This window comes from Populus nigra, chromosome 9, assembly GCF_951802175.1.
Source record: "Populus nigra chromosome 9, ddPopNigr1.1, whole genome shotgun sequence".
NCBI classification, from domain to species: domain Eukaryota; kingdom Viridiplantae; phylum Streptophyta; class Magnoliopsida; order Malpighiales; family Salicaceae; genus Populus; species Populus nigra.
The window spans coordinates 6188440-6216292 of NC_084860.1; the positions used below are offsets into that span (position 1 = coordinate 6188440).

At 32.6% G+C, this 27853-nt stretch overlaps 3 protein-coding genes across 4 annotated transcripts; 1 reads left to right on the forward strand and 2 right to left on the reverse strand.

The window, feature by feature from the left end:
- Positions 1 to 1040: 1040 nt before the first annotated feature.
- Positions 1041 to 4816, forward strand: LOC133703492 (BES1/BZR1 homolog protein 4-like). Of its 2 annotated transcripts, XM_062128052.1 has the most exons (3): positions 1042 to 1420; positions 3503 to 4284; positions 4384 to 4816. In XM_062128052.1, the coding sequence occupies exons 1-3, from the start codon at positions 1205 to 1207 to the stop codon at positions 4385 to 4387; spliced, it is 1002 nt and encodes a 333-aa protein (XP_061984036.1). In that variant the 5' UTR covers positions 1042 to 1204; the 3' UTR covers positions 4388 to 4816. The 2 variants fall into 2 exon arrangements, with proteins under 2 accessions (XP_061984037.1, XP_061984036.1); XM_062128053.1 differs by lacking the exon at positions 4384 to 4816 and having other exon boundaries at positions 1041 to 1420; positions 3503 to 4288.
- Positions 4817 to 5755: 939 nt separating this feature from the next.
- Positions 5756 to 10201, reverse strand: LOC133703491 (uncharacterized). Its single transcript, XM_062128050.1, has 5 exons — positions 9911 to 10201; positions 8813 to 9688; positions 8211 to 8411; positions 6605 to 6800; positions 5756 to 6271 (listed from the first exon to the last, which is right to left on the reverse strand). Exons 1-5 carry the CDS (start codon positions 9998 to 10000, stop codon positions 6087 to 6089), a joined length of 1548 nt encoding a protein of 515 aa, XP_061984034.1. The 5' UTR covers positions 10001 to 10201; the 3' UTR covers positions 5756 to 6086.
- Positions 10202 to 15373: 5172 nt separating this feature from the next.
- On the reverse strand, positions 15374 to 16627 carry LOC133703873 (uncharacterized). The gene has a single exon (XM_062128588.1). It carries the CDS (start codon positions 16471 to 16473, stop codon positions 15595 to 15597), a length of 879 nt encoding a protein of 292 aa, XP_061984572.1. The 5' UTR covers positions 16474 to 16627; the 3' UTR covers positions 15374 to 15594.
- Between the last annotated feature and the right edge of the window lie 11226 nt (positions 16628 to 27853).

Consider the following 27853-nt stretch of genomic DNA (forward strand, 5'->3'; position numbering starts at 1 on the left):
TTCTCTCTACTGCATTTAATATTTTTTTTAAAGAATATTGTTATTCTAAATAGAAACAAGTTATAAAAGTTGTGGTTTTTAATTACAACATATATAAATTATGCTATTTTATCAATTCCTTTTTAAATATGCTATTGCATTAATATTTTTAATTAATTATACTAATTTAAAAGAAAATCAATTTTTTAGTGACAACATGGATAAAAAAAAGACCTAAGCAACTAGGTCGTCCATGAGGCAATTCTCGACGAATCCATGTTCAAACCCAAGCATTTCTTCGAACTTAAAAGATTATGAGCAAGTTTAGAAGCGCGGTTCAACCAGTGTTCCTAAAAAATTTGAATTTTTTTTTTGTTAAACTTGAATATGATTTGTACGTTTTGGATCGTTTTGATGTGCTGATGTCAAAAATAATTTTTTAAAAATAAAAAAAATCATTAGTATGTATTTTGGCACGAAAAGTTATTTGAAAAGCACCCGCAACCACACTGCCAAACAAGCTCTATATGACACAGCTGTATTTTTTTTATTTTAAATTATTGTTTTTATATTTTTAAATAGTTAAGAAAATAGTATTTTAATAAATTAAAAAAATATATTTCGAAGAATAATTTATAACACTGTTCAAAACACCCTTTTAATTACATCATTTGGCATTATTTGAACACAGACCATATGGTCAAACTTATTACACAAAAGGGTCCCATCGTCTGTCCAAGACTCCAAGCATGCCGTGCCAAGATTATAAAAAGAAAACAAAAAACAAACAAAAGGAAAGCTACTTTCAATTCCTATATTACCCCATTAATAAACCAAAACGACACCGCTCTCTTCATTAGCTTCTCCTCTAACCTCATCTCCATTAATCCAAACTCCACCCAACACCTCCCTCCCTGTTGACCCTTTTTAAAAAGCCTAAACACGTGCTAAAACCGTGATCCCGGAATAAAGCCTCTAGTGGCATTCCCGTAAATGTATCAACTTGTCAAGGTCAAATTCCATTCCCTCTTTCTCTATTTAGCTGACATTCTCAACCCAGCTCCCTCATTCAACCACTCGCTCTTATAATTAACCAAAAAAAGAAAAAACCGCCAAACCCGTTTGTTTCTCGAGAAAATTCAAAAGACTCTATTCAATCAATTAAATTATTTCTCCTTATATTTTCCAGTTCCGTTGATAGAGAGGGAGAAAGGTCAATACAAGAATGACGTCGGGGACGAGAATGCCGACGTGGAAGGAGCGAGAGAACAACAAAAGAAGAGAAAGGAGAAGGAGAGCGATTGCAGCGAAGATCTATGCAGGACTTAGAATGTACGGGAATTATAAGCTACCAAAACACTGTGACAATAATGAAGTGCTTAAAGCTCTCTGCAACGAAGCTGGTTGGACTGTTGAAGAAGACGGCACTACTTATCGAAAGGTACGCAAATAACTACGTTCGCTTTAATTTTCCGATGAGCTGCTTACGTTAGAATTTTGGTCGGGTTGGTGATAGCATGCGGTGTTAGTATTCCTTGATCAAGAGTGATAGATAGATCTTAATCTGCGATGAAATCTGTTTTGATCGTTTGCTGCTGGTTGAAGTTGTGAAATTGGAAATGAGTTTTTGTTTTTTGAATGCTAAAGTGCGCCTGGTGATCTTGGCGCATGATAGAGGTCGGTGTTGCGCATACTGATGGACAGTTGGATTTTGGATTTGGTTGATGGTGTGAAGAAAGCGTACGTTTTTCTGTTTCGATGACGCACAAAACACGAGATTTTAAGATTGAGGTTTCTGTTTGTCGTGATTTGATTCTTACAGTTACACGGTAAACAGTAACTCTCAGATTAACCCTGGGTGGCAAAAAAAATAAAATAATACATGTGCATTCCTTTTTTCTTTTTTTACCATTAAAAAATAAAACGTTCACTTCTCTGCTAAATTCCAGTGGTTTGGAGCGGTAGCTTGGTCATTATAGGACAAAACGCATCTCTTAGATTGCGCTTCTTGCCTTTTTTTTTTTCCCCTTTAACTTGTCCTGTTTTGGAGATTCCTGATCCCTCAGAAATCAGAATTGGTACTCTTTTTTCATTTTCTTAGTAAAACCTCTCACATATGTACTAATGTAAGACTTTTACCTCGAGATTCGAACAATCATTTTCAATTATTCACTTCCTTTAATTTCAACTTCGACTATAATAATAATAATACTTAGGCAGGTGCCGATAAAGTTGAAAAGTAAGGAGATAAATGACAAATCCTTGGATTCCATTTATGAAATGGAGTATTGTTTTTTAAAAGCAACAAAAATTGTGAGGGTGTTTGGTTAATGTTGTTTGAATATGGAGTGTTGGGGTCGGGAAGATGGCGTGACGTGGGGTGTAGTTTATTGATTGTTTGACATTAATTCTTCTTTTAACAAAGTTTTGTCGGCCCTAAATTACCCTTTTGCCCCCCACCTTTAGCTTCCTATTTGTTTTTTGTTTTTTTTCTCCCTTTTCTTTTGGGTATTAGGAAATTGTGCGGGAAGTTGCTGCACCTGCACATAACTTGTGTAGTAGAGTTGATTTGTTCACGAGTAACCATGGGTCTCACTAATAAATCTGTTTTAATATTATGGGCTCATCGAATTGTCGGTGATTTTTTATCCTTAGAAAGGTGCTGCAACATGACCTGACCTCAGCATTTGGTTGTGGAATACATGTTCTGCATTTCTTTTTATGTTTGTTATAATTTGAATCATGTACTCTGCTTGATGATTTGTCACTAGATTTAAAAAAATTCATTAAGAGATTCATTAGGCTTGGCGAGCAAGGAGATGAACAGTACAGGTTGGTTGCATGTGATGCTATATGGTCCCCTAACTGGAAAGGGGCTCGGTATAGTGAAAGAACCGCAATTTATTTAGTTTTATTTTGTTTCAGAACCCTTTTCAATTTTTTTGAACAAGAAGTTATAAACTGATCAATTTGATTGCTTTTCTAGCTTTTGATGGATGAGGTATGAGTTTGTGAGAGGGGAAAAAAATAAAAATAAAAACAGAGACCATTGAGGTATTTAAGGTGTCATGTCGATGGGCTCATTAGAACACATTGAAGCTGCTGTGATGATATGTGCTCAAGTGCAAATGTTTGGTGAAGTTTTTGCCATTTAAGACCTTCAAAATGTCATGATGGATATCGGTTGTGGAGTTGCTTGAACACTCATGGATATTCAGATGTTAAGTGTATCAATCAACCGAGCTATTTCCAAGTCATATATAATACTACTATCTTCATTACACGTACTGTAGCTTTGCTAAGAATGAAAAGTTTAAAGTTTTTAGAGTGACTATCATAGTTGATATTCAAAACCTGCAAGGAATAAGAACTTCATATTGCGTAATCTAAGGTGTTGCCATAGTAGCTTTCATCCATTTGGGTTCCTAGTTCTGTATCTAGACATATATTCCTTATCAAACCTTCTGAGATGTTTGAATTATTTTGTCTTATTTTACTGAATCATCTTTTTGCTTATCTATAGGGATGCAAACCTGTGGAACGCATGGATATTATAGGTGGGTCTGCATCAGCTAGTCCATGTTCATCTTACCATCAGAGTCCATGTGCATCCTATAATCCAAGTCCTGCCTCATCTTCGTTTCCTAGTCCTGTTTCATCCCGTTATGCTGCCAATGGTAATGGTAATGTTGATGCTGATGCCAATTCCCTCATCCCATGGCTTAGAAACCTCTCTTCCGGCTCATCCTCAGCCTCACCCAAGCATCCTAACCATCTATTCATTCATACTGGTTCCATAAGTGCTCCCGTCACCCCTCCATTGAGCTCCCCTACCGCACGAACTCCCCGTACAAGAAATGACTGGGACGACCCAGCTGCCGGCCAATCTTGGATGGGGCAGAACTACTCATTTCTGCCCTCATCTATGCCCTCGTCTACACCACCTAGCCCTGGCCGTCAGGTTCTACCAGATTCCGGCTGGCTAGCTGGTATTCAAATCCCCCAAAGCGGACCCTCATCACCAACATTTAGTCTTGTATCTCGGAATCCATTTGGCTTTAAAGAGGAGGCTTTATCAGGTGCAGGGTCGCGAATGTGGACTCCTGGACAAAGCGGGGCATGCTCTCCTGCAGTTCCGGCAGGCATTGATCAGACAGCTGATGTGCCAATGGCAGACAGTATGGCAGCTGAGTTTGCATTTGGAAGTAACACAGCAGGGTTGGTGAAACCATGGGAAGGAGAGAGGATCCATGAGGAATGTGTTTCTGATGATCTCGAGCTTACACTTGGAAACTCTAGTACCAGGTAAATTGGAGCGAATCTCGGGCTGAATGAGTGTAAAACATGTATCGTCTTATGGTTCCTTCCAGTTTTATTTTGTAATAATTTGTTTTCATGTTACAGATAGGGAGATCAATGGAGGGTGTTGAATGAGTTACCCATGGATCTCTCCACGTGGCTTCTCGTTTCCCTTCAGGCTGTCGTGTCAGCAACTTTGTATCGTGCATCTTTCGGTCGACAAGGCAGCCGAGTTAGAAGTACAGTGAGTAGGAGCGCCTCTTCATCCTTCGTTTTCTTTATTTCATTTCAAAAAAAGAAAGGAAAAGAGAGAACTGGGAATTAAGTTATAAATAGTTCATGGTGGTGACTTTGCCCCTTCAGTTCAATTCATTCTTCTTTTGGGATTCTTTTTTTTCCTTCTCTCCCCTTCGGGAAAGAAAGAAAGAAGAGAGGTTTCCATCATAGCGTTGATACTTGTTTGGTGTGAGTTCTCTGTTTTGTGATTGAAAGTTAAGTTAATTTCAATATTAACCGATTAGTTCTGGAGTTGTGGCCACACTGGATGCTGCTCTTTCTCAAGTATTTGCCTGTCCTGTGCCCCCCGCTTTCCCACCGCTGTACTTCTTGCATCACCTGCAACATTAGATATATCTTTGGTTTGATGATACTGATGGGCAAATCCCATTGCCATTACCAATCACAAAGGGCAACTACCATGTATTTGGAGGGTGTTTGCAGTTATGGTTTAAAATATTTTTTTTATTTAAAAAATATTAAAGAAGTATGTTTTTATTTTTAAAAAATTATTTTATATTAATATATTAAAATTGAAAACATTAAAAAAAATTATTTTTAAATTAATTTTATTTTTAATATTTTTAAAAATACCATTTCAACTAAATTTCTAAACAGAGTCTCAATCTGGGAACAACCTCCAGCACCATTGCCACCACCACCACCCAATCAGATCATTTTCGTTGCAATGGTCATTTTGACCCATGGGAATGGGCTGATGATATATGTTTCCATGTTGCTAAAGCAAAGGGACGACTTGTATAGTGATGTGTAGGACGACAATGACTGGTCAAGGCATCACCACAAATATTGGGCGGCGGTGGCGCCCGCCCATAAAGACCCCATCTTGCTCGAGCAAATTATCAAAAGCTAATTACACTTGCTCCTCGCCGGAATGATTATCAAGTTATCCCAAGGTTTGTGTGATGTTAAATGCCTTTTAAGCCCCCCTCTTAATTCCAAAGTTACGGCTGGCATCTTGGACAAGCATCATCAACCCATGGGTTGCTGCTTTCTTTGAGAGGCAAAAAAAGCAGTCGAATTGTCTGTTATTTTTCCCCCACAGAGAAATTCATCCAAGCTCCGCTACATACCACATGGATGTAATCCGTCACAAAAGAAGAAACCAGAAACAACCAAGTCTTGTTTCACCTTCTTTTTCGTTCATCATTGCAAGAGAAACTACTCAGTGAAACAAACATTCTGACAGAATAATCATTTTTATTGAATGGGAATAAATTCAATTTCATTCAAGAGTTGAAGGTGTGTTATATGTACATCAACTCCCAACGTACAATATATACAACTCATTCCTGTACAAAGTCCTTTTCTGCCCCCCCTCCCCGCCCTTTTGGTCAGATATTCTCCGGCAAACATGCGGTACACTGCTCCCATCAACTATTTCAGATGAGCAAAAGAATGGCAATCATGGTCCCAGACTTGGAAAATGCAAAGATAAACTGTATACCAGGGATTCCCTTCTCTTTACATTGACTTCTGTCTGAAGATTATTGATAATGAACTCCAACAAATCACCTATCGAGCTTCTGATATAGGTCCACAAGTGCACGATACAGAATTGCAGCTGCGGGTGGTCTGGGCATTGAGCCAAGAAGTATATTCGATGCAGATATAGACTGGCTCCCATAGAATCTGGAATTCTCTTTTGAGCGGGTAGCGACAACACTACCTTCAAGGGAACATCCAACAAACGCTCCTGTGTATTCAACAATCATCATATTTAACATCTTAATGGAGCAATCAGCATGTAAAAACATTGTCCCAGAAAGGGTGGATTAGTTTGTGGAGGAGATAAGGGTCTAAACTAACTTATTTTACAGGAAAAAGGTAATCTTCTAAAAGAATTAATGAAGGACAACATGCAAAGGAAACATAAAAAGCACATTAAGTTCTATGCTCTTTCATGTAAAGTAACTGGACTGAAACGGAAAGCTAAAGGAAAATTCAGGTTGCTTTTCATTACATCCTGAACCCTGGAAATCAAATAGTTACTGTTTTAAAAGACAATGGATTACTCAAAACAAAGTACCTTTACTGCAGCTGTATGTATAACAAGCAGCATAACCGCCATCACCAGCTCGTAAATCAGCTTCAAATGCACGTCCAGTGATGCCAACGGCTGCACTTACACCAGCACCTAATGACAGATGTGCATAACCACAAAATGTCTTGACTGCTTCACTAGTTCTCAGCACAATTATGAAATCAGTCAATTCACCTCCAGCCTGCAAACAAAGTGACCCCTCCATTACAGAAACCAAAGGAAAGCAAGAAAAATATCCAAACACTAATAATTCTATTTGAAGTTGCAATCAAAGATTTTATGGTGTTGATTGACAGACGCATCTGATCCTCCCTTGCATAAAAATGGTGGGATATAAACTCAAGGAATTTTTTGCAGAAAAAACATGTCATCAGCAATATGAATTTCACCACAACATACACAGTCATCATTATGCAGAGATCTTTGCAAAAATGAAACTATTGCATAATCAAAGTAATGTTCTTTCAGGAGCACTAAAAGGTCAGTGTCTACAATTTTTCAAGGAGTACGGAAAAAAAAGCAAGTCAAAATCAAGTCCATCTTGGTTATAGTTTTCAAACAGAGAATACTAAGGAATATTAGGGTATTTTTGTTTATTAGCACTTCTTTTAAAAAAACAAATTGGCCAAATAGCACAGTTTGAAAAAGTTTTTGCAAAATAACTCAGTTTTTACATATCACGATTGGAAAACACGACATTCAAACTTGTTGCTATCTAGAAAAGCAAAATGTAAGGAAATTGTGAAAGATCTTGATAGAAAAATTCCACGACACCAAAGAGGGTCACCAATGGTAACAAGAGTGAGCCCCACTTCTCGCCAAAGGCAAGTGAGCCACTCGCTACCTTTGGGCGGCAAGTGTGGCCCACTTCAGTCAACATTGGTGATTTTTCTTGATATCATTGGATTCTTCTTGTTAACATCTTTCTGATAGTACTGATGATCTTGTAACCAGAGCTTTAATATGCTTTCAGGGTCTCTTTCTTTCTTTTTTATCTTTCCTCTCCCCTCATCGTAAATTGTGCCAGTACATTTTACAATTTCCTTACTTTCCGCTTTTCTAGATAGCAACAAGTTTGAATGTCGCGTTTTCCAATCGTGACATATAAAAACTGTGCTATTTAGCCAAAACTTTTTTAAATTGTGTTATTTGGCCAATTTTTTTTTTTTAAAGAAGTGCTAATAAACAAAAATACCCTAATATTCCTTAGTATTCTATGTTAAAAAACTGTAAACAAGATGGACTTGATTTTGATTTGCCTTTTTTTCCCTACTCCTTTAAAAATACCCTAATATTCCTTAGTATTCTTTGTTTAAAAACACGTAAGTGTACCATTTCACAATTTCTTTACATTACATGTTTTTGAATAGCAACAAGTTTGCGTTTCCTAATCACGAAATGTACAAATTATGCTATTTTGCCAAAAAATTTCAATCTGTTTTATTTTGCCAATTTTTTTTTAAAAAACAATGTTATTTTTTTAAAATCAGAATATTATCAGGAATAATGATCCCGTGGTTTCCATATTTACTTAGCAAAACTCCTTATAAAATTCTAACAAGGAAATCTAAATTAAGAAAAACAAATTTACCTGAGCTCCCCATCCCACACCAAGTGTAGATATGGCAGAAGGTGGAGACCATGAACCATCTTCTCTGCGAGCAATTACAAGTCCTGTTCCAACATTGTACGTGACCATCACCCCAACTTTCACAACTGTAATTATTGCAAGGCCTTTTGCTTGTCGTAGGATGGCATCTGGAATTGACTTCTCAGGTTTCAAATAACCTACCTGTCAGCAGAAACACACTAAATCAGAATTAAACGTAGCATGATATCACAAGAGATATTTGGCTATGCAGCAGAACAGATCCATGAGTTCCTCTCCCACTAATCAGTTACAGCCATTGCAAAATACAAGTTGCATGCAAGTTTTCTTTATTTTTTTTCGTCTCATTTTTTTATGAATAAAAGGAGAAAGAGCTGAATATAAAGGAGAAAACAAGATCAATTTAGGCCAAAACAAGCTTTTCTAGATAGCAGGTTTTCTTGTTTCAGTTCTCATTGAAAAGGAGGTCATATAGGGCAAAACGCCCAATTTAGATGGACCTTTAATGACTTGAACAGAATTTGTTAAGCCTCAGCAATAATGGCAAAAGAAATTAAAGAAAGCATGGGATCTTAAAAAATTACCTTATTATAACCTTGAATTGTGTTTGCTGCTTTATAAATCTCATATCCCATGGTCTGTCCCCATGGAAAGTTAACCCACGATCTCAAAGTGCTGAGGTCTGTCAGGTCATGGGTTGGTAGCTGGGCAGCATTGCTTACTTGGTCCATCAAATATGGCTGGACAGATTCAAGTCGCACACAGCATACATCACAGACTCGCAGAGGATCTGTGACATGAAACCTTACTGGCAACAAACTCCTTCCTTTAGAGCAATCACCACAAAATATTCCTCCACAGAACCTGCAGTGATGCCTGGAGCACATAACCGGATGAAACCGCACACTACAAAGCATACAAGCAGAAGCATTGCTATCAGGTAACCATTTAGGAGGCTCCGCTTCAAGAATTTCAGTCACGTTACCAAAATTAGCTTCATTGAGTGTCCGAGCCATATCTTGCCAAGCTTGCTCAAGTAAATGGCTGGATAGCCACGAAATCCCACACCTCTGTAAATCACCAGAAGCAATTGCATTCACTTTTCCACGAGCTGCAAGCACCATTTCTACTATCACATCCCACATAGTCAACTCATTGTCTTCTCCAATATACCGACTCCACCCCATATCACCTTCAGGAAAATAACCACCATTGAAGTGAAAACCTCTATCCGCCCACTCTTCACAATCGCTTTCTATCATGGGCGGGACAGAAACCGGTATCCAAGCTCCAGTTTCTTCATAAAGGGGCATGTCATAATAAAAGTAATTCCTAAACTTTTGATGGGTAGCTTTTGTTCCTTCTCTCTTCTCATCATTCCCATCCTCAGAGACTCCACATAACCCAGTACCACAATTTTCAGGTGTAATCATTGTTTGGCTCCCTAATCCCCCATTACCCTGTGATCATCAGCACGTAATTATATTAAAGATTAAAACTTCTTGCTTATTATTCTGGTTTTATACTAATAAAGAATGAAAACTTGACATCACAAAAACGAAATATATATAAATTGAAAAATCTCCCATAAATAAATAAATTAATTAAACAACAACAACAACACAGTAACATTAAGGAAATAAGCAATTGAATTGAATTGGGTGAATAGAAAGTGATTTTACCGATGGGGGAGAGCTGGTATGACGATGGAAATCAGAAACCCTAGAATCCAGACTCTGGGTATTTCCGGAATTTGCAGGGTTGTCCACCATGTAAAGTAACTCTTATCAGAACGAAGCAAAAGCAATTCAGCATCAACAGCAATAAATTTTATGATATCTAATAACAATAATAATAATAGAGATACAAAATTAAGGATCAAAAGAAGGTTTGTCAAATGCAATCCGCAAGCAAGCTGTTAGGGGAGACTTATCGTTCGGAGCCACTGGCGTGTCCTTGTGTTTCTGTATGTTCCGTCTTCATAAAGTCTATTTAAATTATTTCCATTTTTCAATTTCATATCGAAACAAATCAATTTATCAATTGAGTCCTTTAACATGTATTTCATTTTCCGTAATTGCCATCCAATTTTCTCATCTCATCTTTTCCACTTTCTACCATCCAGAAAAGAAATAAATAAGTTGGAAAAGAATATGAAATTGATGAATTAATATGAAAATTAATTATGTAATTTTAAAACATTTTAGAATAAGTTAAGATATAATTAACTCAATAGTAAAAAGAAGAAGAAGAGTGTTGTATTTGGCATTGTGATTTAACAATGATTTTTAAAAAATTTAATTTTTTTTAATTTTAAATTATATTTTTTTTAATATTTTTGAATTATTTTGATATGTTAATGTAAAAAATAAATTTAAAAAATAAAAATAATTAATTTAATATATTTTTAAATAAAATATACTTTAAAAAATTATAGTTACTGTACTTGTACTTTCAAGCCGACGAATTAATGATAATTCAATGCACTTCATTAAATGCAATAAGAACAGAGAAATTTATTTATGATCCAGAGGGAAATTATTTTGAAGGTACGTAATATTACTCGTTCAATTATTTTATTTGTAACGGGAAATTATCCAGATAAAACTTAAAAAGCAATGTTCGGGTGGGTAAAAAAACCAAAAACTGATTAAATTGAGAAAAATGAAAAAAAATATAACTGAAAAAACCGAATCGTGAAAAAAATCGATTAAAATTTTAAAAAAATTAACTGGTTCGGTTTTGGTTTTATAAACCTGAAATCAAAAAAATATAACCGAACCCAAACCGAAAAAACCCAGAAAAAAAATAGCCAAACCGGAAAAAAACCGAGCCAAACCAAGCAAAACCCAAAAAACGAGCAAAACCGAAAAAACCGAGTCAAAACGGTTTGAACCGGTTTTTTTCTAAAAAAACCGAATCGAACCAAAACCGGTTGGTTTGAATCGATTTCAGTTTTTTTTTTTATTTTAAATTTCAATTTGATTATTTTTTTTTTTATAAAAACCGAACCGAACTGAAAATGATCATCCCTAACCCATTGTTATTGGGCTCTAATTAAAATACAAGATATTTCTAATGCTACTGTTTAAAGAGAAAAAAAAATCAAGGTGAAGTCTTTTTTTTATTAAAAAAAAGATTTTAAAAAAAATAAAATAAAAATATACTCAAATACCTGAACATTAATTTATGACAGCAAGTATTTAACAGTTGGGGAAAATATGTGTCTTGACCCAAAAATGTAGCCGAAATAGAGACTTCTACTAATAATAATAATACAAATTTGATTAATTTGCAATAGTCAATTATGGTAAACACAAAACTCTTGATCTTGTTCTTCCTGGCAATAGCCATGCTAAACCTTTCAACTCCTGTACAATCCTCAATTGCTTCTTCACTTGATCTTGTTTAATTATTAGCAACAGATAGCAACACAGCCCGTCCTCAGATCCCCAGTTGCAGTGAGATGGTATCAACATCTCAGTGCAACCAGAGCCCATGTTCTTGATGATATGTGCTTTAGTAAGGCTGAGGCTTGAAGGTTGCCTCAACATGTCTTTCTTTGCGATTGATTCATCAGTTGCATTGATTTTCATGTTGTTGTTGTTGCGGTTCCTAAAGCGGGTTTCTTTGTATTTCCTGCATATTACCTGTATTATTAGTTTCTTATCTTCTTGTTGATTGATTAGCAACATTGTAATAGTGAACATGTGGGATTCAATGAGCTTTTAGTGTTTTAGATTAAATCATTTATTTTTAAAACTAAAATCCTTGTCACTTGTTGCAAATGATCCTCACCATTGACTTGGAAATGGAGTCAATGAGAAAGTGCTCCTAGTACACTAAAAAACACCCTCAAAATTAGTGGTTCCACGTATTAATAATAATGATTGAGCGTGGTCCTACGTGCAAATACTATTCAAATCGTAGCCATTATTTCACTTTAATTCAGCAGATTTTGAGAGATCCTAATGGTTTGAGAAGGTAAATTTTTAACCCTAAATGAATTTTTGAATAATTTTAATATATTATTGAATAATGCATTTATTATTTTGAATTATTTTTTTTATTAATTGTTCATTTGTTTTTTTTATGATTGTTGATGAATAATTGAAGTGTTGAGGTCCACACTATTATATTGCAACCTCAAAGATATGATCTCATTGATTTTTTTTTAAAGTGAGATAAGGTCAAAATTAATACCATACGATGGAGTTGTGAGGATTGAGTTACAATAGATTTATTCAAGGCGTAATGGTTTGGACTAGGTGTGGAAATGTTTTGCATAGATATGTGTTTGTTTGTTGTGAGGTTTGTGTTGAAATAAAGAGTTTATCAATCAATTTTATGTGTGAAATCTTTATGTAGAGTTTTTGGTTTGATATAAATATCTATCAATTGTCTTTTATCTTAGAAATTATCCCAAGATTAGGGATCTATTATCGCCTCCTATCTTTGGATGTTGACTATCAAGTAATAGAATCAGTTGATGCATGTTTATATCTTTTATATTGTCATTTCATGTGTGTTTTTTGTTTAATATAAATGTGTATTGACTACTATTTTTCAAGAAATTTACTTAGGATTAGAGGAACTATTATTGACTCCTATCCTTAGATATTGACTATAAGATAATACAATCGATATATGTATGTTTATATCTTTTATATTGGTATTACATGATTTTTATTTGATATAAATGTGTATTAATTGTCTTTTGAGGATTGATTTTTGAGAACTTAATCTAGGATTAGAAGACCCGTTGCTGGCTCTTATCCTCGAATGGTGACTATTGAGTAATATAATTAAATGATACATGTTTATATCTTTTATATTGATGTTTCACGTAAGTTTGATATAAAATGTTGATTGTCTTTTATTCAAGAACTTAATCCATGATTGGAGGAGTTATTGTTGGCTCATACCCTTAGGTGTTAACTAATAGAAATAGAATCAGTAAATACATATTTACGTCTCTTGTGTTATCATTTTATATTTATTTGTTGTGATGCATAAATTATCATATATCTCGAGAACCCAATCCAGGATTAGATGACTCATTTTTTGCTCATATCTTTAGATGTTGACTATTAGGTATTTGAATTAGTGAGTACATATTTTGTCATTTTCCTGTATGATTGTATTTGTTATCATTTATCTTACGAACTTAACCTAAGATCAGATGACTTGTTCTCAACTTCTATTCTTGGATGTTGACTATCAAATATTTAAACTAGAGAATACATGTCTATGTCATATTGATCACATATATTATTTTATCGTAATTTTAAAAATTTATTCAGTCAAGTCCTTGATTGTTTCCAGATCTAGAATTGTAATCCCCTATATCAATTACATTCCAGTCCTCAATTTATAAAATTTATTTACAATCAAATCATATTTTGATTAATTATTCCATTTTAATTCCTAACCAATGGTTCTTATGTGTATGACCCTTTAGGTTTCATAATAAATTGGCTGTCCAAATATAAATCACAATCCTAAATAAAATATGATTAAATAAATTAATTTATTATCAATTCAACAATTGATTGATTTATATTTGAAGATCAAGTACAATGTTTGATAATTTGTCATGATCCTCAAAATATTAGGAAAATTATAAATGATTTGACTTAACCTTTCAGTGATCAGTTTTTTAGTGTAATGATTATTTTTTCATCAACAATGTTTCTATTTAGACATTATAGCATAAAGTGTGTCTAGTATGTCAAATCATGTTTTTTTTTTCTCAACACGATAGTCATTGATTTTTTTAATAAGATTTGAAACTCTTTTCAAATCTCATTCCACCTTACATAAGGATTTACAATCAATACTATTTGAGAACAGATGAAACATTTTTTCTAATTCACATAGGATGATGAATCATCTTTTAATTACTTAAATACCTTAATATAGTTCATATTATACTTGATATTTGTCCATTTATTACCATTGATTATGATAACATGTAATGAGATTAAAACATAACACTATCTATATAAGATATCTTAGTAATCTCAAGTCTAAGAATTATTTACACGATTGTCACGTGAGTCTTTCCATAGACACAAATGATCTCTCCATATGTAATTCTCATAGGGTTAATTCAATGTATATGTCATCCAATAAGCACCTATATATTAGTTCTAGGTATCTCCTATACTCTCAGCTTATGAGAATAACTGCTTCATTTCATAAAGAAAATAATATAATATGTATTAGTCTTAATAACTCTAATTAATATCCAGTATTAATAGAGCAATAACTATGAATATTTAGGAATAATATTTTGATGCAATAAAAATCCCATAATTATAACAACTTTTTAATTTTCTATGAAAATTATTTTTATCTCAGGAATTTTATCTTTACTCTAGATTTATTAATCAAATATTTAATAAATATTGAAAAAAATAAATCTTTATTATAAGTTAAATATATTTATATAAATAAAATTAATATTACAGGTAATTATCTGATTAGTTATATGATATATATATATATATATATATATATATAATAATAATACGTTGACATCTATTGACGGACAAATTACACCAAGGACATTTACATATGGTGTAATCCTTGACAATAACTTTCTTTTATGTCTTGGCTTTGACATGAAATTCTACGAGTACTCTGTACTTTTCTTTTAATTAATATTTTGTTTTCATGTTTTTATCATTCTAGAAGTATATTTAAATGGTTTTACTAAATAGTTTCCCCAGCATCAAATTCCAAGAAGCCAATCTGAAACGTATTCTTTGAAGTCCAACTACTTAGCTCTTGCTTTTCCTTCTTCGAAACAAGAAAATGGCTGGTGCTCAAGCATGAGACAGCTCTTACGACAATTATCATGCCTCCATACAAAATTGGACCTATCCAACAGTCTGCCATCACTTTCTCTAATTCCTCACCTTGAAGGCCATCCTTTCTGCACTTCTACAAAACTCAGAATCATGCCCTTTGGGAGGGTGCACGAGGGGCTACAAAAGTTGCAAATCTGATTTCTTTCCCTCAAGCAATTGAGGGACGAACACAAAGTTACAAGGAAAGACATAGTTAGATAAGCAGAAATTCCAATAACAAAACCAAGATTTTTAAAACTTTAGTGAGTTATTAACTACTTCACACCGACCTTTCGAAATGAAATTTCCTTGTAATATATCGAACCTTCACTGGTCAAATAATCAAAGATGAAGAACTGAATTACAAGTGAATCTATTATTATTACTAATGAACACACGAGTTTATCTTCTCAATTGGGATTGAACAAGTTTGTGTTCAACGCAACTAATTTCAGGAAAAGAAACCTGTAATAAATTGAAAGAAAACAACTACAGAAAATTGAGAAAACAAATTAGACTTCCACTTGTACCTCCAAATCTCCTTCACCACCAAAATACTCCTTCACGGCATCCCTCATATCTTCAAAACAATCACACCTCTCAAAAAAAGCAATCAAATTCTCCAACTCTGAATCTCCAAGATCATCAGTAAAGGGCTTCACTGGAATAGCATTTTTGGGCTGATATATGTAGCAATTGGGATTATCATCAACAATCACCACCCTCCTCAGGTCCCTCCCCATTTCTGACAAGTCTTTGACAAACTTGCCATCAATTTCCTTGCAAGAGTCCCGATAAAGACGGTGTGAAATCAGCCCCTTCGTATCAATCCTGTCAAGAACAAGCGACGCATATTCCTTTAACCCGGCGGTGAACACCACCACCTCGTATTTAGCTCCTAGAGCCTCCAAGAAAGCATCAACTCCCGGACGCTTCAACACATAAAAATTCATTGTCTCTCCATCAATCTCTGGCCTCACAACAAAATGAAAATTTTGGGGTGGTGGGCCAGCTTTAGAATGGACTAAGGTCTCATCAAGATCAAGAAAAACAGTCCTCTTACCAGGAGAAATCAAGGGTGGTAACGGTTCATTAAACAAATGCACTCTACAAATGCTATCGCTTTCAATTTTTTGGTCATGATATTTGGACCCATTTTTCAAGATATTGTAGCCTTTGTAGCGGCTATTTGGGGTGCTAATGCGGGCCAATTTTGAGAAAAGCTTGGAGAGGCGGCGCTTGCAAGTGAAGATAGTTTTGTTGATGGTTGAGATAATGACAGCGGAGGTGGTTCTCCCGGGGGATTTCTTCCTTTGGCGGCGGCGGCGACGGTGGCTCCCCGGATCCTTTATGGATTTTGTGGGGCTTCTTTTGAGGGACTTGTACACCATTTTTAGTTTGTTAAAAAGAAGAAGAGAAGTACGTAGAATCTAGAGAGATAGAGAGAGCAATGTTCTGCCTATTTTGGGAGAGAAAAGAGGGTGGATTGGACAGATTTTAAATTCCGGTTCGGTGTAACGGTAATGTAGTGTGGCTCGGAGCCGAAGCTAATAACAACAGCTAAGTGGATAGGTTGAGGTGGTTTTTAGGGAAGGAGATATGTTTAAATTTGGTGTTAATTAATAATTTAATCTTGGAATGAGGTTAAAATTGGAAGAGAGAGGGCAAAGAACCGTTGGTAGCAACTAGCAACAGATCGCAGAAAGTGGATTTGTCCCTGTCCCACGGCTGGCCTTTGTTTTTGTTTGTCACTGAAACATTTACTTTCTTTCTTTCTTTTTTAAGGAAAAGTGCAAATTTTTGGGACAATTTCCCTTAGATTTAGTGCACTCTTTCTAAACCAGAAAACTTAGTGTTTGGTGTATAATATTTTCTGTTATTATTATTATTATTATTTGAATTTTTCGATCTTAATCTTATATATTTAACTTATTTTCTTTATTTAAGTGTTTTTTATTATTTTAACTCGTTAAGTTATGATGACACTTAGTAAAAAATAGTATTTAATGAAAAAAAAAATCATCTTTGATGTTTATTTTTTATTTTTTTATTTGAGTATCTCATCTTTAATTTTATCTATTTAAATTACCATTTTATTTTAACAAGAGTGTTTGGTGTTAATTAATTATGTTATGTGTTGAAGTGTGTGTTATCTTATGGTACATAAAAAAAAAAGTCTTGATGAAAAAATTATGAAAATTAAAAATTAAAGTTGAAAAGAAAAAGGAAATTTTTAAAGTGAAAATTAAAAATTAAAATAAAATAAGGTCTTATTTTGACCACCAGTTGAATTGGTAATTTTTAAAGATTGATCCAACTTGGATATACTTGATTTGGATGACACACTAATACCTCCATCCATTGAATATGACAATATATTGTGATACCAATTGAAGCAATATATAGTATAGATAGGCTTACCAAATTGTTAATTTTGTATAGATTTAAATTGCAGAGAAAGAAACTAATGTTCTGAAGCCATTATAGCCCATAACTATAGATAAGATTATAGAAAAAAACTCTAATATATTTTGAAAGGTATTTTCTAAAATATTATCCTCTAACAAAAACATACAAGGTTGTTTGAATAAAAATATCCTAATTAGTAAATTCCTAATTAAAACAAAAATCTTAGTCTAAAAACTAGAAGAAAAATAAAAAAAATAGTATGTTCTAGGCTTAATTTGGGTTTGAAAACAAAATCATCTACAAGTCAACTTCTTATATATAATTAGCCTTTTAGATTTATATAGCAAAGTTTCAACTTAATCCGACTCGACCCCGATGTAAAATCAAAAGTCATACTTAGTTTTATCAAACTATACATTAAACATATATGAAATTCTTAAAACCTATAAAATCTTAACTATTAAAGAGATAATACAATAAAAATAATTATTTTAAAACAATAAAAAAAGTGTCCCACATCACATTGGCTTCTCGTATCATATTGGTTTTTATTTTGTGATTTACTTAAAGTTTTGGGAAACCTCAATTATCGTTGAATAAGAGATATAGATAGGTTTAATTAGAAACTAACAGCTATTTTACTTTTGATATCTTTAGTTGATCGACAAAAAAAGAATAACCAGCTAGTAACTTTCATTTAGAACTTGTTTTAATGACATTATCAAGTTTGTCTCTATCATATTTTTGAAAAGCTAATAAATATGTTCCTTGGCTTGCTCTTTACATTCATTCTTTACTTATTGTTGTAATTTACTATTTAGAAATGTTTTTAGGGTGTCTAGAGATCTTACTAGAAGAAATTTCTAAAATTGTAACTCTAAGAATTTGTATTTTGAATTCTTAGAGCCTTTTCTCAATTATGAATCCAAAAAAAATAAAAAAATCTAAACTATTGATAATAAATATACTTGGTTTTACAACTATCTCCACTATTATAATTCCAAGACTCATGAAACTGAAAAAAAAAAGAAATAAAACTAACAAAACTATTATTAAATAATAATTGCTAACAACATTTACTCAATTTAAAAACAATAGATGACACTAATTTTGTTTCATCTACTTCTTTGTCAAACTCATCACAATCAATTTCAAATTATTTTCAAATTCATAGGTAATAAACACATCAATAACTAATAGACTGAATGAACAATGTCACTTGTATTCGATATGGTACACTATAATTATCACCAACACTTCACCTATACAAAGATAAATTTTCCACTCATGGGTAATTTGATTCAATCCAATTTTTTAATATTTTTTAAATCTTTCTTTAAACTTCCTGTAGCACCTTAAAAAATCATATCCTAAAAAATTAGTATGAAGAATCTTGTATGCCTGAAAAAAATATTATTTTTATATCATATTTAAAATATAGATTTGATTTAAAGATATAGAACTATGATTAAATATATTAATGATCTATATTAAGTGGTAAATTATTATTTACTAGTGCAAGTGTACATATAAATCTTTCGATTTGTTTTCATATTCAAAAATCATGTATCTATGTTGAATCATGTGCTAATTATTTGTTAAATGATCATATATGATATCTTCAATAATTAGACATCAATTAGTTAACTAATTAAATTATATATTACTTAGTAGAAGAGAGATTATATATAATACTAAAAGATTATATACTAATTTTATATTTTTTTAATTAATCATCTTTATTATCATATATTCATAATTATAAATTTAACTTAAATTATAAATTAGAGTTAGAAATTTAGATTGTTTTTTTCTAAGATTTGAAATATAATATTATAATAATAATTATATATAAAAAATAAAAAAATATTTTTTTATTTATAAAGTAAAATTTATATAATAAGTAAAGGTTGGATAATTATATTTTTTATTAGGTTTATAATAATTATATATAAAAAAATATATTTTTTTTAAAAAAATACAGAATTAGATGAATTACCCTATTTTATGTTTGATTTAAATGAAAATGGATTGAGTTTTTACTAATTTAGTAGTTGAAAACCCAATTCATTTGAATTTAGTAAAATTGAGTACCTAATGGATTGAGTGAAACTATCATCTATAATATACACTAAAATAAATAAATTAATGGGTAAGTAACTCAAATAAGTAAATTTAAAGGTGAAAACACAAATAGAAAAGTAATGAAAGATTATGCATTTATATTTTTTTTATTTCATAATTTTTATCATGTATAATGAGATAATAAGCATATTAGCATTTGTCAAATTAAATCAACAACAAGCACTCAAGGTTAATAGAAGTAAAAGGTTAATAATTCAAATAAATAAAATTAAAGCCAAAATACTAATCCACTACCCTATACATTTGAGGCACTATTCGTATATAACTTATTTTGTTTTAGAACTGGTTTGTTTTTTTTTTAAAAAGACATTTCGCTAAGAAATCTATCATTACTTGTACTTAGAAGTGGTCCTCAAATTTAGAAATAAATCAATTTAAAATATCTCTTCTTATTAACATTTATAAACTTTAACTAATTATAGGTATGTCTCCTTACTACCCACTAAAATCCCAAGAATCCCTCCTATATACACAAAAGGTACATTATAAAGGATTTAGTTTTCATCTTAATAGAGTATGATAAATACCTCTTGGATCTACTTCATGTGTTCAAAGCTTATGTTTTAATGTATATGTCATTAATATAGACTTTTCATATTTCTACCTTGTAAGTCTATAAACTCTTGGTCTATCAATTTTTAGTAGGCTTTGACATTATTTAGACTAAAGGGTATGGTTTTATAACATAATATGCTTTGATTAATGATGAATGAGGCCATTTATTTATTATTTAGTTGTTAGGATATTCGATAAAATCCAGAGTTTGCATTCAATGATTTTATAAACTCAAAATCGATAAGAGAATTAATTAACTTCTCTATTTTTAGGTATAGGAAAGCAATTTTTAAGGTAGTTTTTATTCAAGTTGGTGAAGTTTACACACGTTCTTTACTATTTGTTGGATATAAGGTTAATAACCATATTTGTTATCCATTCTAAGTATTTGACTTCCTTTATTAACTTGGCCATTAATAACTTGTCTACCTTTTTATCGATGGCCATCTATAACTTGGCCATACACATTTCTTCTTTGTCTAATCAAAGGATTTTGAGAGTCCATTAGTAAGTTATTACTATCATGTCAACCTAGAAAAAATAAAATTTACCTTTGTTTACTAGTGGAAATATCTTGTGTCCTGTGTTTGTACATTATCATTAGTTCCCTGAAACTGTGGTGGCGGTTAAGGATAATTCCGTGTATAACCATAAATCAAAGATCTGATATGTATATCCTTTTGCTGTTAGGCTAACTATCCAAGAGGGATTGAAACAATAGCTGGCTAAAGGTTTCTATGTGTGTGTGTGTGTGTGTGTAATTCTGCTTGATATTAATAAGAAACGTGAAACTCTTTCACTCATAATTTCTTCATGACATCAGAGCTGTGATCTCTCTTTACTTCTTAATTCTTTCCTTTTTTTTTTTTGTCATGAAGGAACAAAGGAGATGGTTACCTCCTTACTCAACGTTACTGATGGTGATGTTAACACTGCTCAAATTGAGTTTCATGTTGTTGAATGAATTTAATTACCTTTCTTGGTCAAGGGCAATCACAATTGCTCTTAATGGAAGATCAAAATTGAGATTTATCAATGACATAATTAAATCTCCTAATGTTAACTTGCTGGAGTATGAGGTCTGGCTATTAATGGATCAACTGGTTATGTCTTGGATCCTAAATTCAATGGAGCGCAATCTTGCTGAAATTTTCAGTTATTCTAAGTCCTCTTTGGATATTTAAAATGTTATTCATGATATTTATGGAAACCAAAACAACTATGCCTGAATTTTTTAGATTCATCGAGACATTGCCGATATTAATCAAGATGGAAAACCTTTTGTCAGCTTATTAGGAAACTTAAAAAGGTTATAGAGTGAATTGGAGATCTATCAACCTCATACTATAGATGCAACTGTCTTGCAAAAACAAACAGAATAAGACCGTATCTTCCAGTTATTGGCTAGGCTTAATCCTGACTTTGAGGACTTAAGAAGTCACATTCTGATGAATACTGAATTTCCATCCTTACAAAATATGTGTGCCACAATCCAAAGTGAAGAATTTCATTGAAAAGTCATGTCTCGTATTATTGCTCTAAGTAATCCTAATGTTCGTGCTTATCTTACACGTCCATTATTTAAAGGAAAAGTCTATAAAGGAAAACAACCAGATCTTAAATGTCAATATTGCTATAATATTGGACATACAATTGATCGATATTGAAGTTTGCACCTAGAGATAAAGCCTAAATTTATGAAGGATCAAATAGGGAAACAAACTACTCAATATAAAAGCTAATTTGACTACACATCCCATTGAATCATTTACTTTTAGCCCCGTTGCTCTACTAAATGAATTTGCAAGCTATCTGCAAGACAAGCATGGTTAGGAAATAACTTAAAATGAAGAATAAAATCAGCCTGCAGCTATTCTCAGTCAGTTTGCAGGATTCTTCGCTGATGCAAATTCTGAAACTAGTCGAGGTATTCTACTTACCTTTATGATTGCATTTGAGATTGGTCGCTTTCATGATCTATGGGTTATTGATTATGGTGCCACTGATCATATGTCTAATAAGTTAACTAATTTCTCTGATTTCACCATTTTTTCCACCTTTATACTTGTCTTTGCAGCAAATAGAAAAGGTGCTCCTGTAAAGGGTAAGGCAAAACTGAAACTTGTGTCGTACACTGTCAAGTCTGATGTTTTTTATGTTCCCTCTTTTCCTTTCTAGTTACTCTCTATTAAAAAATTGACCATCTTATTTAATTTTGAAGTTATATTCTCTCTTTACAAGGTTATCTTTCAAGATCTCATCACTAGGAAGATGATTGGCGAAGGATTCCACTTGCATGGACTCTACTACTTCACTTTTGATTCTCGAATTTCAAAAGGATTTCAAGCTATTTCTACTCCTATTAGTGAACATCTTATATGGCATCGCTGTCTAGCCTATCCTTCAACGTCTATCTTTAATATAATAACTCCAGTTTTGCCTAAAATAACTATTGATTGTGAGATTTGTCATTTTTCTAAGTCATCCAAGCTTCCCTTTAAATCATCAGTGCCTCAAACTACTCAGACATTTGAAATTATATATTCAGATGTTTGGGGACCTTTCTCCACTTCCCTTGATGGTTTTAAATACTTTGTAACCTTTATTGATGATTTCTTTAGGGTTACTTGGGTCTATCTATTAAAATAAAAATGTGAAGTATTTGAATATTTAAAAAAATTTCATATATTGGTTACTACTCAATTTACAACTAAAATTAAAATTTTCCATTATGATAATGGCACAGAATATGTCTCTTGATATGACAAACTACTTAAGCTCTAATGGCATATTGTATTAGACTAGTTGTGTTAGTACGCCCTAATAAAATGGAATTTCTGAATGTAAAAATCATGATCTAGTAGAGAAAACTTGAGCCATAATGCTTCAAATGAATGTTCCTAAACGTTTTTAGTCTTATGAAGTTCTTATTGTGACTCATCTTATAAATCATTTACCTAACCGAGTGCTAAATTTCAAATGTCCTCTTGAAGTTTTACAAGATAAAAAAATAGATGTGTATTACCTTAAAGTGTTTAGTTGTACTTGTTACGTACATTTACTAGCTACTCAGCGTGATAAACTTGATCCTAGAGCTGTTAAATGCATATTCCTGAGTTATTAACAAATTTAGAAAGGGTGCAAGTGTTGTGATCCTAAGTCCAAGAAGCTATATATCTCTAGAGATGTACGTTTTGTTGAAACTAGTCCTTTATTTTAAAGGCACTAGTTAAGGAGAGATTAATTCTCTCAGAATTTTTCCTTTTACTTAATAATGATCATCGCCTTGAGTATTCTACTAATTTGCTTAAGCCAACTACAGATTGCACTGAAAATTCATCATCCCCTATGATTGTATTTGATGACAACTTAGATACTTCTGGTGATGTTCTTCCAGAAGGTATTGTCGACTCAATTGAACAACAGTCATCAAGTGTTAAAGACAGGGCAGAACCTCTGCGATGTAATCCACCACAAACTCATCACCTTCCTACTAAATTACAAAACTATGTTGCCTATACAATCAGGTACCCAATTACTAAATTCTTGACTTATCAAAGATTATCACCTCTACACATAGCTTTCCTTACAACGATCTCCAGTGTTCATGATCCCAAGAACTTTCAAGAAGCTCAATCCCAAGGTATTTGGCAAAAGGCTATGGCTGAAGAACTGATAACTCTCAAGGAAAATAAAACTTAGAGTGTAGTTTCTATTCCTCATGGAAAACATGTAGTTGGTAGTCGTTGGATGTTCAAAATGAAATTCAATTCTGATGGCTTTATTAATCGACACAAAGCTCATCTTGTTGTTCAAGGATTTACTTAGAAGTTCAGCATGCTAAACTGGGCACTACTCTAAGTTTTACAAGGAGTTTAGCTGATTCTTCACTTTATATCCAACTCAGTATAAATAACAATCTTATGGTGCTTATATATGTGGATGATCTCATCATCACAGGTAATAATAGTGAATCTAGTGCTCAGTTGAAAAAGAACCTCTAACACCAATTTCCAATCAAGGATCTTGGATATTTGAAGTACTTCATTGGAATTGAAATGACAACTTCCAGCAAAGGGTTGTTTCTAAATAAATGAAAATAAATTATAGACTTGCTTCAAAATGCTAGTTTGTTATATACTAAGTCTGCTGCCACTCCACTAGATAGCAAATTAAATCTGGATTTAAATGGAAAAGCTATTGATTCTCATAGCTACCATCAAAAACTTGTTGGAAAACTTATCTATCTGACTATCACGCGACCTGAAATTGTATTTGATGTTAGCCTTGTTAGTCAACACATGCATGACCAACAGTTAGGAATGGTGAAACATATTATGCAGTATTTGAAAGGCTCTATTAGTCGTGGCATAGTTATGAATAATAACAAGGATACGAACATTGTGGGATACTTTAATTCTGATTAGGCTGGCAATGTATTTGATCATCAATCAACTATAGGTTATTGTATGTTTGTTGGTGGGAACCTAGTTTCGTGGAAAAGTAAAAAACAACAAGCGGTGGCTCGTTCTAATGCTGAGGCTGAATATTGTGTTATGACCTCAGCTGCATGCGAGCTTGTATGGCTCAAACGCCTCCTAGTCGATCTAGATTGTTCATGCAGTATTCCCATGAATCTTTGTTGTGATAATCAAACAGCCATTCACATTACATCTAATCCTATTTTTCATGAACACACGAAGCACATTAAAGTTGATTATCACTACATTCATCAAAAAGTTCAGTCAAAGCTTATTATTACTCATTGTGTGCGTATAAATGATCAATTAGCTGATGTGTTCACCAAAGTTCTGTCGTCTACTCAATTTCACCAGCTATTGAGTAAGCTTGGATCCATTAGCCCTCTAAATCCAGTTTAAGGGAGGTATTATAAATATCATGTGTCTTGTGTTTGTACATTATCGTCGGTTCCCTAAAACTGTGGTGGCAGTTAAGAATAATTTCATGTATAACCATAAGTCAAAGATTTGATATGTATATCCCCTTGATGTTAGGCTAACTATCCGAGAGAGATTGAAGCAATAGCTGCCTAAAGGTTTCTCTCTCTATATATATGAATAATTTTGTTTGATATCAATAAGAAACGTGAAACTCTTTCAGTCATAATTTCTTCATTTACTTTTAGCAATTTAGTAAGAATGCTCTATCAGTTTTGAATAATAAGGATGCCACTCATATAGGAGTTTGGTTTACTTTTTAACATGAGTAAAATTGAGTAGCAAAAAGGAAAAGAAAATTAAGGCCTAACTAGTAAGCATAAGAAAGAAAAAGAGAAAGCCCAATCAAGGATGTATAAGAAAGACCCAATTAAAATAGTTATTTGATGGACCTCTAGTTTCTTCTCAAAATCTTTCAATATCAAGTCAATACAATGAGTACCACATGGTGTCCAAAACAATTATTTTTCTCTTTCCCATCAGCAATTCCTTTCTTGTCTTATAATTTGCTGGATTATCAGTGATTACTTGCACTATATTTTCCTCCCTAATCCTCTCCATAATAGCATCTAACATCTGAAATATCTTATCAGCGGTCTTGGATATATTATAGGTATCTATCGATGATAAAAAAAATTATCCATTTAGGACTATTAACCAAAAAAGTTGTAAATAGAATGTCTTTTCTTATCAGTCCATTTATCAGACATTATTGAGATTTTTTTACTAAAGTTCATAAAGAAATACTGTTAGATAGCCATGACAAAAATCATTGTCATCCTTGAGGGCATTTTAGTCGAGGAAGACACCAACTAATTTAATAAGATGTTAAATGTGATGGTGGTTGGAAAATAGTTAATCCAATAGCATAAACTAGTGATTTTCACATCATATAATGAGATACTAGCCCATTGGTATGTGTTATGTTGCGGGTTGGAAAAACTTTCAAATGAAATAAAATATAGGTATTGCTAACGTATTTCCTAAAAAAGAAATAGATTTTAACCATGAATCTAAAATAATTTTTATATTGAACAATATTTTTATCTAATATTAAGACGTAAACATATTAGATTAACCTAGGTCAATCCAGGTTAACTTGCGAAACTTGCGGGGATAATCTTGAAGAAAAAAATATGGAAAGCTATCCCCAATTAACTTAATGCTTAGGGAAAAAAATGGTAAGAAAACAAAACTCAATTAAAAAAAAACCATATGAACGTAAGTCAACCAACCAATCTCGCAACGCAAGTCATGCTCGCCATCAGATTCAATAAATGTTTTATCCCATAGATTTTTTTTATTTAATATATTTATATATATGACAACAAAGCGCATGAAAATTGTGTTTTATGAAATATTTTTTAAAAAAGAAAAAAAATGACAGATGTGTGGGACTAAGATAGAAAAAGTAAATTATTAATAACAAAAAGATAAATTTTATTTTTTAAAAGTTAAATAAAAAAATAGACTATCAATAATAAAAGGTGAATTTGCATTTTTTTTAAATCAAGGGACAAAATGCATTAAACAAAAAAAATAAACCGAATGTTGTGGCTTATCTCATCAAACTTGCGATTCAGGTTATGGACTCGATCGAGTTTAATATTTTTTTCAAAAATATATATATAGTGTGTGTGTGTAAACACACATAAAAAGAGGTTGAAAACAACCTTGAAGCTTAAGCCCATGACCTAGTGCTTTGAGCATGTAAAAATAAGAGCTGAAGCGCGTAGGCCTTTAAGCTTGCACGCCTAGCCCTGTTATTTCCTTTTGATTAAATCATTTGTCCCTATTTCTTAAAAAGAAAGATGACATGTCGCCCATTATGGTAAACGATGTATTGCCTACAAGCCGAGATTCGACCACCACTGTGGTGGTTGGAAAATCAGGCTCATTGTTGTCAAAATCGTGAATTCACTCGTAAAATCATATGATTATATGAGTGAAATGGTGGCTGAAAAATCAGGCCCATTGTTATCAAAATCACTAGTTCACTCGTAAAATCATATGATGTTATGAGTCAGCATATATCTAATGTGCAAAATCAGACCAAAAACTCGAAAGCTAGTAAAATCAAACTTGACTCGATAAACTCAACAAAAATCATTAAAATTGGTAGACGCAGACCAATAGTACGAGTTTGAATAAAGTATAATATTATTTGACTCCCCTTTTCCCATTCTTAACCCTAACACCAGTCGATACTTCCACACATACACTCAAAACACCTATTTTTTTCTTTACTTTGTTTGCCTCTGATTGTCTTCTCATGTGCTCTCTATTTTGACATGAATTAGGTAAGTTTTCTTAATCTTCTTGTTATAACATTGTCTTATTCTCCTTCTCTGTTTGCAACGACCACAAGTATGGCCCTTTGATTATCGTTTGAATAATACTAATAATGTTATATTAGATCAAATAAAATTTCCTTTTGTATTAACAATTAATTGGGTTTGGTTTTTTGTTCCTATCATTTTCTCCTCAACTTTATACTTGCCACCTATTTGTTTATTTTACTAGTCGAAAATGGTACACTTATATTGTTCTCCATAAAATATATCATCTTGTTTAGTGAAATCAATGCGGTAGAGCATAAAGTTTTTTTGTAATAAACAAACTTATAGAAATATAATTCGAAAACAACTCCCATAGAGAGCCATGACTATGAACAATAGAAAACATAAATTGTTTTGGATTTTGT

Bases quoted from the DNA above. Each gene is read 5' to 3' on its own strand.
- LOC133703873 (XM_062128588.1), bottom strand. From the start codon at position 16,473: ATGGTGTACAAGTCCCTCAAAAGAAGCCCCACAAAATCCATAAAGGAT.
- LOC133703492 (XM_062128053.1), top strand. From the start codon at position 1,205: ATGACGTCGGGGACGAGAATGCCGACGTGGAAGGAGCGAGAGAACAAC. The intron at 1,421-3,502 runs GTACGCAAATAA...GCTTATCTATAG, and splicing joins ACGGCACTACTTATCGAAAG to GGATGCAAACCTGTGGAACG.
- LOC133703491 (XM_062128050.1), bottom strand. From the start codon at position 10,000: ATGGTGGACAACCCTGCAAATTCCGGAAATACCCAGAGTCTGGATTCT. The intron at 9,689-9,910 runs GTAAAATCACTT...TGATGATCACAG, and splicing joins ATACCAGCTCTCCCCCATCG to GGTAATGGGGGATTAGGGAG. The intron at 8,412-8,812 runs GTAATTTTTTAA...TTCTGCTGACAG, and splicing joins CAATTCAAGGTTATAATAAG to GTAGGTTATTTGAAACCTGA.